The sequence below is a fragment of the Tupaia chinensis genome, unplaced genomic scaffold (genome assembly GCF_000334495.1).
Source record: "Tupaia chinensis unplaced genomic scaffold, TupChi_1.0 Scaffold000283_2, whole genome shotgun sequence".
Lineage (NCBI taxonomy): Eukaryota > Metazoa > Chordata > Mammalia > Scandentia > Tupaiidae > Tupaia > Tupaia belangeri.
In genome coordinates, this window is record NW_006159767.1 from 270793 (window position 1) to 280976 (window position 10184).

Sequence of the window (10184 nt, forward strand, 5' to 3'; positions counted from 1 at the left end):
CCCGGAGGGCGAGCTCTGGCCTGGCCGTCAGCGCCGCCGCTTGCCCCGGTCCATTGTGTGTTTCCAGCCTGAGCTCGACCCTCGGCGGCCTCAGCTTGCGGGAGGAGAAGGGGACTTGTTTTGGAGAGGCGGGTGGCACGGGGACTCGCAGGGAAGCAGGAAGCGTTTCTTTCCGTGCGTGCCAAACTCGTGTGTTTTCTGGTGTCGCGCAGCGATCGAGCCCTTGCCCAACGTGGTGGAGCTGTGGCAGGCAGAAGACGGGGACCTCCTGCTGCCCTCCCAGGTGAGTCCGCCCAGGTGACCCAGCGGGTGCGCAGGGTAGGCGGGAGGCGCCCGCCCTGGAGCACCAGCCTCGGCCACTTTGCAAGGCAAACAAACGGTCCGCCAAGCCCGAACACCTGGCAGCGGTGGCTTCCTGGCCGCCTCCTACGCCATGTGACAGGGCGTGAGTCACGCCGGCCCCAAGTTCGGAAGGTGGGAGCCCGGGCCACCTCGGCAGGGCCGCAGCCAATCCGGGACCGGCGAGCTCCTGAGCCGGCGGTGGTCCTTGGGGGGAGAGCTGGGCCTGAGTGCACCCTGCCCTCTCCCAGCGAGCTGCTGTGGGCATGGCTGGCGGCCGCAGGGTCGAGGACAACAGGAATATCGATTTCATAAATGGCAGTGCGCGGTACTTGCCATTAGCCTTAAGTAGCTTTGGGATGATGTGACTTTAAAGGGTTGTAATGTTGGATTTTCTCCAAGTGCCTTTAATTCCTGTTAGAATCCACCCACTTAAGAACTTGAATTTCAGGTTTTTGGTATGTTTTTTTTTCCCTAGATGAGCATGTAATGATTGCATACAGAAAAATAATTGCTAATATTTTATCGTGAACCTGGCCTCCGTGGTTTACTGCCCCTGCAGATGCAGGGTTTAACTTTTGCAAGAAAGGTTTGGTGGGCTGCGAAGGCATGCACTGCAGTGTGGGTATTGTCAACCGGCTTTCAGTGACAGTGGTGGCCCCAAATGCAGTGAGGGTGGGGTGGAATGAAAAGAAAATGCTCAGCTTGTGTGCAGTAAGTTTGGAGGGTTCCTTACCGCCCGTGTGGGTAGTAGGTGTGCAGTTCTGGGTTGTTTCTGGGGCTGTTTAGAAAAAACAGTGTCCCCTGTCCCTTCCCTGCAGAGGCTGTGTGGTTGTGCATTACCAGTTTCTCTCCCCCTTGTGAAGCACTGAGTGGCCAGGGCCACTGATAACCACTGATAACCATTACAAGAGGGAGAGCTGATTTGAGGGGACACGTCCCCTGGGCCCTTCCTGCAGGCTAGGCAGGCTGAATGCCACCAGTCCTCTGAGAAGGGGGCCCCCAGGATGGGGAACAGAGTCTTTCTCCTAAAAATGTATTCCCAAGTGGGTTTTTTACTTTTCTTTTGATCAGAAGTCATGCAGGTGTGTTGACAAAGGTTTGGAAAATACAGAAAGAACAAAATAGACACTGTTTTGTAATCCTACTGGGAGATCCACACTTAACATTTCCTATTGAAAAAAATAGTTTGTGGGCCGGCAGGTGGTGTGGTGGTTGAGGGTGTTGAGGGTGCTGGACTCTCGCATGGCTGACTACGGTTTGAGCCCCGGACCTGGTGCCTTCCTTTCTCACTTTCTCACTCTCTCTGGTCAAATTAAAAAAAAAAGTTAAATAGGATAAATAATTCTTTAAAAAATAGTTTGTATTTTTGTGTTATCAGAGTTTGGAGGTTTTTTTTTTTTTTTTTTTTGAGAGGTTTTTGCTATAGGGCGCGTGTGCTCACCAGAAAGACAGAGATATAGAAAGCAAGAAATCACCCCCAGGGTGGATGGCCACGCTGCAATCCTTTCTCCTCCATTCTCCTCTCGGGATCTTCGGCACGCACGCACATGCGCCCAGCATGAGTTTAAGCCACCGGGTCCGGGACTTGAACCGCGGTCAACTACATGGGAGTCCAGCAACATAGCCATTATGCCAACTACTAGTCCCAGAGTTTGGAGTTGTTCAACACTGGGACCAGTAACATTTGAGGCCAGAGAACTGAGAGAATCCCTTCTCGTGGGGCCAGTAGGGTGTCTCGAACAGCTAGCACCCTGGCTTGTGCTCACTTGGGGTACTCACGCCCCCCCCCCAGTTTTGACAACTAAAAGTGTCTGTAGACGTTGCCAGATGTCCAGTCAGCTGTGTGTGGAGGGCACTGGTGTGTATCTGCCTGTATTTGCATACACACCCGGTGGGGCTGCACCCCTCAGGAGTTAGTGCTGGCCAGCCCTGTCCGAAGGGCAGGTAAATGAAACTCATTTGTTATGAGTCGGATAAAGACTTAGTTCTGTGCTCAGAGGTGCACATGTCAGGGACTGTGAGAGCATTATTTAATTTAATTAATTCATTTAGGTTTTTTTTTTGTCATAGAGGGTGTGCCCCTGCCAGAGAGCGACACAGAGAGAGAAAGTGAGAAATCTCCTCCCAAAAGGGATGGCCATGCTGTGGTCCCACGTGTGCACACAGAGGCATGGTGTGATTTTCAAGCTGCCAAGTCCAGGACTTGAACCATGGGCACCCATTTGGGAGTCCAGCACCCCAGCCTCCACGCCACCTGCCGGCCCTGGTGATACGATTATTTAATGGGCTCAAAAAATGATGGTGTAAGATTCCTAATTTCCAGTTTTGTTTCCATGTACAGTTCTGTTTTGTTTTGGTAAAACAAAGCATAGAATTGGGAAGCTGTCTTTCTTTAGAGGAATTTATAGCAAAGCTCTTTATCAAAGATGTAATGAAAGTGAAACTGTTATTCAAAATAACTTTCTAAATCTTCTGTCTCTGCGTGACCTTTTAGACACTGTCATACCCTGAGTGTGCCCGGCAGGAGTAGAGAGAGGCAAATATATATTTATCAGCCCGTGCAGAGCTTTCTCAAGAAAGTTATTTATGGATTTGTTTTTATTTGCCATGGGTGCATGTGCTTGCAGGAGAGAGAGAGAGTGAGAAAGTGCCCTCCAGGAACAGGACCACACCACAGGCCTGTGTCTGTCTTCTCTGGGGATTTTTAAAAAAAATATTTTAATTTTTAAAAAAATTTTTTGAGAGGTTTTTGCTATAGGGTGCATGCGCTTGCCAGACAGAGACAGAGAGACAGAAAGAGAGAAATCACCCCCCAGGGGGGATGGCCACGCTGCAATCCCTTCTCCTCCATTCTCCTCTCAGGATCTTGGGCACTCATGCACATGTGCCCGGCGTGAGTTTAAGCCACCGGGTCCGGGACTCGAATCGCGGTCGAGTACATGGGAGTCCAGCGACATAGCCATTATGCTAACTGCTGGTCCCATTCTCTTGGGATTTTTAGGCACACACATGCACTGGGTGTGTTTTTTCAGGCTGCCAGGTCTGGGACTCGAACCACAGTTGGCCATGTGGAGTCTAGCTTCTTAACCACCACCCCATCTACTGGGCCCCAGAAAGTTATTTAGAAGAAATCTTTTTTTTTTTTTTTAATTTTATTTAGTAAGTAGTATTTTTTAATTCGATGAGAGAGCGAGAGAGAGAGAGAGAGAGAGAGAGAGAAAGCAAGTCACCAGGTTCAGGACTCGAACCACAGTTAGCCATGTGGGAGTCCAGCACCCTAACCACCATGCTACCTGCTGGCCCCAGAAGACATCTTTTTCAAAATGTTGAATTTTTTTCAGAGCAAGTTTACTTATATGTGCCATGGAGTCTGTTGAAAAGAGAATATTTACAGGTGTTATTTAAATGGGAAGGTTTTCTGCAGAACGAGTGACCAGGTTGGGTTCCTTTCATCCAGGAAGGTCTGAAGCTGGACTCGGAAGCTAAGGTTTGGCAGGGCTGTGTGACTCCGGAGCATCGGAGGACGTGGCCTTAAAAATAGAATACTGACGCGTTTGCCAGCTCATTATTTATAGTTATTTATTTTGGAAATGTTTCTTGTTGATTGGATCTTTCCCCCTTTTTCTGACGAATCTCAAAGTGATCAATAACTTGAATAGCACACCCTTAGTAAAACCAGGTACAATGGCTGAACCATTCTAACTGCCAGACCCTCCGGCCAGGCCTCCTGGGTTTGAGTCCCGCCTCTAATCCTTCTTAGCGCTGTTAAATCACCTCTTTGTCCTCACTTTCTCACCTGCGAAGTGGGGGGCTGATGGTACTGATTTCAGAGGATTTCCTGACAGCCCAATGCCTGGAACTGTTCTAGTGGTCTTTCGTGAGCCCCAGGACTCGAACCCCAGGACTCGGTCACTGGAGACCAGTTCCAACGACTTGGTACCATGACGTTGCCATACATTGTCACTCAGAGCTTTTTGTTATGTGCTCTTGAATGTTGTAAAATCCTTTGATTTTGGAAAATAAAAACCTTATTTATCCTGGGGACGGTAGGTGGTGTGAAGGTGCTAGGGTCCCACATGGCCGACCGTGATTCGAGTCCTGGACTAGGCAGCTGGAAAATCGTGCCAGGCAGGTGTGCGCGTGTGCCCAAAATTCCAGGAGGAGAATGGAGGAGAAGGGACTGTGGCGTGGCGTCCCCCGGGGGTTCACTGCTCACTTTCTCTCTTCTGTCTCTCTCTGGTGAGTGCATGGACCCTATGGCAAAAACCTAAAACACCCTTTATGTTTACTTACGCATGGTGATAGTGAGGGAAGGGAAGGCAGCTGTGATTTTGTGTTTAGATTTCCACCCTTGATCCCTTGTTTTCTCCATGTATGTGTGTGTGGGGGGTATGTGAGCATATATATAAAAAATGTACACTCGACTACACTTTAGCGCAGGGAATCCGAAGCGGAGACTCGACAACACAGAAACCCAGTGTGTTGGGACCAGCAGTTGGCGTGATGGCTATGACGCTGGACTCCCATGTAGTCAACCATGGTTTGAGTCCCGGACCCGGTGGCTTAGACTCACGCCCGGTGCGTGTGTGTGCGTGCCCAAGATCCCAAGAGGAGAATGGAGGAGAAGGGATTACGGCGTGGCCATCCCCACAGGGGTGGGGGGTGATTTCTCGCTTTCTGTCTCTCTGTCTCTCTCTGTCTGTCTGGTGAGTGTATGCCGCACCCTATAGCAAAAATCTCTCCAAAAAAAAAAGAGAAACCCAGTGTTGTAATCTGCTCGCTGTTCAGAGTGATTGCGGGTGTGCAGTTAGGGCTTTGGTACGTCCGCACTTCGCCTCCCAGGTCCTAAGCTGAGTGTGGTCCCTGTGATCCACACACACACACACGTGCCCTTCATATGCTCGGGCCTACACGGCCTTCCACGGCAGACCTCGTGGGCCACCTGCTCAATCCTCGGGGACGGACCACAGCCTGGTCCTCGCCTGGCCAGGCCCTGGAGTGGTCAGCTGCAAGGACGAGGCTGCTGGCTTCCTACTCGTTGGCAGTGGCACTGACGTCACTCCTAGATTTCTTGTACAAGTTGTGTTGTCCGAAACGCTTGGGACCAGAGTGTTTTGGATTTCAGATTTGAGATCTTTGCATATGTGTAATGAGATATCTTGGGGACAGGACCCAAGTCTAAACGTGAGATTCATTTATGTTTTATGTACACTTTATACACATAGCCCGAAGGCAAGGGTAACTTTCTTTTCTTTTTTTTTTTTTTTTTAGAGGCTTTTGCTATAGGGCGCATGCACTCACCTGAAAGACAGAGAGAGACAGAGAGACAGAAAGAGAGAAATCACCCCCCTAGGGGGGATGGCCACACCGCAGTCCCTTTTCCTCCATTCTCCTCTCGGGATCTTGGGCACGTACATACATGTGCCTGGCGGGAGTTTAAGCCACCGGGTCCGGGACTCCAACCGCGGTCGACTACATGGGAGTTCAGCGACACAGCCATTACGCCAACTGCTGTTCCTGGTAATTTTCTTTTTTTTAGAGAGATTTTTTGCTATAGGGCATGTGCACACTCATGAGAGAGACAGACAGAAGGTGAGAAGTCACCCCTCCAGGGGGGGATGGCCACACCATAGTCCCTTCTCCATTTTCCTCTTGGGATTTGGGCACACATACACATGCACTTGTGTGAGTTTTAAGTCTCTAGGTCCAGGACTGGAACTGTGGTTGACTACATGGGCATACAGTGACGTAAGCATTACACCGTCTGCTGCTCCTGGTAAAGAAAATTAAAAAAATATATGTCAGAGGGAGTGTCCATGAGAGAGAGAGAGAGACAGAGAGAGACAGATAGCACCCCCAGTGGGGTCTGGTCACGTAGTAATCCTTCCCCCCAGTTCTCCATCCCAGACTCTGGGCATGTGCGCAGGGCGTGGTCCGTTTTTCAAGTTGTAGGGTTGGGACTTGAACCTTCGTTGGCATGTGGGAGCCAGCTTCTTGTGCATGGTGCTTAATTGCCGAGCTGGGGGCTCCTGAAGGCAAGTCTGCGGAGCGATTTTGTGTTGCAGCGTTTCAGCTGCCACCCTGTCACAGGCTAGGTGTGGCATTTTCAGCTTGTGGTGACATACTGGGCTCAGGAAGTCTAGGTTTGGGGGCATTTTGGATTCTGGATTTGGAGTTAGGAGTGTCTGACCTGCAGTGTCTTGAGTGTCTGTCGGGTGTGCCCTGAGGGCATGGCTGCAGGGGCCCGAGCGATTTTGTGTTGCAGCGTTTCAGCTGCCACCCTGTCACAGGCTAGGTGTGGCATTTTCAGCTTGTGGTGACATACTGGGCTCAGGAAGTCTAGGTTTGGGGGCATTTTGGATTCTGGATTTGGAGTTAGGAGTGTCTGACCTGCAGTGTCTTGAGTGTCTGTCGGGTGTGCCCTGAGGGCATGGCTGCAGGGGCCCGGTGGCCTCGCTGTGGTCCCCGCCAGCCTTCCGGACAGAGGAGAGGCAGTGCCGGTGTCCTGCCCAGTCCCGTGTTTACGAGGGTGGCAGCTCTGAGGAGGGCTGGCGAGAGGCCACAAGTGCCGACTTCCTGCTGTTATTGGTCATCACGGATCACTTCCAGCAGCAAGAGGGTGATCGAGACTCGGTTCCTCAGTCCTTTCTCACTTGCATGAGCAGAGAAGACCCACTCCTGATGCCCCGGTGAGCGGGTCTGGGCCACAGGCAGATCTGCACAGGAGCAGCCGGCACTGACCCAGTCGTGGCGCTGGGCCGGGACTCAGACCATAGCTGGCCACGTGGGAGCCCAGCGACGTAACCATTACACCATCTGCTGCTCCTGGTAAAGATAATTTAAAAAAAATGTCAGAGGGCGTGTCCATGTGCATGAGAGAGACAGAGAGATAGCACCCCCAGTGGGTCAGGCTAGTGAGGAGCACCTGGTGCTGACCAGTCATGGCGGTGGTGGTCAGGCTAAGGGGGAGCAGGTGGTACTGACCCAGTCATGGCGGTGCTGGTCTGGTTAGGAGGGAGCAGGTGGTACTGATCCAGTCATGGCGGTGCTGGTCTGGCTAGGAGGGAGCAGGTGGTGCTGGTCCAGTCATGGTGGTGCTGGTCCAGTCATGGTGGTGCCGGTCCCGCTAGGAGGGAGCAGGTGGTGCTGGTCCATTCATGGGGTGTTGGTCCAGTCATGGCAGTGCTGGTCTGGCTGGAGGGAGCAGGTGGTACTGGTGCAGTTATGGTGGTGCTGGTCCAGTCATAATGGTGCTGGTCCAGTTGTGATGGTGCTGATCCGGCTAGGAGGGAGCAGCTGGTACTGGCCCAGCAGCCTGGCTGTGGGTGGGCTCAGTGCTGCACGTACCCGTGTATTTCACGGGTGGCGGCCTGGCCGTTGGCCCCGGGGCCGTGGGCGTAGGAGGGGCTGTGCCTCTAACAGCAGACCTGCCTTCTCACCCCCTCCCTGTGAAGTCTGAGGTTGTAGATAACGGAAACTGGCAGAAAGCGAAACCGGAAATGCTGCTCTGAGCCGGGGTTCTGCTTCTCGCAGGTATGCGTTATGTAATAGCTTCTTGCTCCAGTCACTGAATCATTGACTAGTGTTTGGAAACCTTTTGTCATAGAGGCTTCTTTTTGGTTTAATACGTCCGCCATCCACTTCCAAAATGAGAACGAACGTGATTCGAGTTCTCCTGGCATGGTTCAAATGCGTTATCGGGCATTAGCTTGTCCTAAGACACTGAGAACCGTGAGGTCTTAGGGCCCACCTTGACCAATGAGGAAACTGACATAGCCGTTACCAAACAACTTGCTCAAGGCAATAAGAAGTGGCGGTGGTGGGATTTGAACCCAGGAAGGCTTGGTTTTCTGCGGAGCTGAGCGTTTAGTCATTGCGTTACTTTGAGTTTCAGCCCTGGGTCTGAAGAGCAGCGTTGTGGTGGAAGACTGTGTCTAAGAGAAGTCATTCCATGCTTTTTTTTTTATTTTTTGGCGGGGAGAGGAAGGGGTTTTTTTGCTATAGGGCGCATGTGCTTGCCAGAAAGAGAGACATAGAGACAGAAAGTGAGAAATCACCCCCCGTGGGGATGGCCACGCCGCAATCTCTTCTTCTCCATTCTCCTCTCGGGATCTTGGGCACGCACACACACGCGCCTGGCGTGAGTTTAAGCCACTGGGTCCGGGACTCGAACCACGGTTGACTTCATGGGAGTCCAGCGACATAGCTATTACACCAACCGCTGGTCCTTCATGCTTTGTTTTGATTTAGGAAAAGCGGTTTAATGCAGTTTTCAAAAATAGTCCTATCTACGAGTATTTACGGAGCGGCTGGATCAGACGTTAACTGAGCACGTACTATGGGTCCAGCACTGTTTCAGGGCCAGGCGAGCTTACAGTAAAGAAAAACGAAAGCCCCTGCCCTCCTGGAGGCGTGTGGATAATAAGACGTGGAGTAAATATTATACCGGGTTGTTGGAAAAGTCATGATGTATTTTTCTGTGCAAACATGTGTCATGACTTTCCTGACGACCCAGTGGTAAGTTGTTTAGTCTGTTTGACGGATGTCCATGTCACACGGCGGCAGGGTGGCGTGGGGATGGGAGTTGTGGTTTCTCGTAAGAGGTTCAAGTGGGCCACTTGGAGAAGGTAGCATTTGAGCCAACCCTTGGAAGTTGGCTTGAGCGAGTTAGAACAGCCAGTGCCAGGGCCTGAGGCACAGCCAGGCCAGGAGGGAGTGGGAGAGTTGCGGATTTTGCCCCTGAATCCCTGCCCCTTGCCCTGCCCACCGCCTGGGAGCTTAGTGGTGCTGGTGAGATAAGGCTGGGGGTGCCCTGAGATAACACGCAAGGGGTGAAATGCGGGAAGCAGAGATGCAGACTGTGTTGCAGGGGTCAGTTTAGGCCGGGGGTGAGGGAAGACTCTTAGAAATCTGCATTAACAGCAGGTGGCATGGTGGTTAAGATGCTGGGCACTCCCACGTGGCTGACCATGGTTCAAGTCCCAGACCTGGTGGCTTGCTTTCTCACTTTCTCTTTCTATGTGTCCCTCTCTGGTCAAATTAAAAAAAAAGATAAATGAATGAATAAATACAAATTAAATATTTTTTTGAAAAAACAAATCTGCATTAACAGACTTAGTGGGTGATGAGGTCTTAGCGCAGAGCCTCCCGTGGCAAAACAGGTTGTGCTGACCTTTCATTATTTAGGTTTTAGATTTTTGCCAGAGGGCATATGTGCTCCCTAGAAAGAGAGAGAGAGAGAGAGAGAGAGAGAGAGAGAGAGAGAGAGAGAGAGAGAGAGAGAGAGAGAGAGAGAGAGAGAGAGAGAGAGAGAGAGAGAGAGAGAGAGAGAGAGAGAGAGAGAGAGAGAGAGAGAGAGAGAGAGAGAGAGAGAGAGAGAGAGAGAAATCACCCCCAGGGGCTGGCCATGCCGCCGTCCTTTCTCCTTCATTCATCTCTTGGGATTTGGGGCACGCACGCACATGCGACTGGTGTGATGTTCATGTTGCGGGGTCTGAACCGTGCAGTTGGCCGTGTGGGATCCAGCACCTCGTCCTCCCTGTCACCTGTCGGCCCTGTGCTGACATTGTACGTGGAAGCCCAGGTGCCGGCTGACGAGTGCTGGAGAGCTGAGATGGGCGTGCGGGGCCCTGTCTGGGATCTGCTCGGTCCTGTGGTGGAGAGCTCTGGCCTGCAGTAGGGAGCCATCGAAGGTTCTAGAGCAGGGGCTCACATGACGACAGCCAGTGCTGGGTTCATCATGGGAGAGGAAGGTTGGTCCCGCAGTGATGCGCAGGGTGGGCTGGAGCCAGCGAGGCTGGGAGCCAGGGGAGAGGGCCTGGCTGGCGGCCTTCGGGCCCCGG

General features: G+C 51.9%; 1 protein-coding gene across 1 annotated transcript in view; it reads left to right on the forward strand.

Annotated features, from left to right (window-relative positions):
* Positions 1-212: 212 nt before the first annotated feature.
* Positions 213-10184, forward strand: part of LOC114008089 (transmembrane protein 131-like) — a gene marked incomplete at its 5' end in the record, with an annotated part of 109574 nt that continues 99602 nt past the window's right edge. The window contains 1 exon segment of the mRNA XM_027772571.1: positions 213-283. Within this exon segment, the coding sequence (XP_027628372.1) occupies positions 213-283 (71 nt within the window).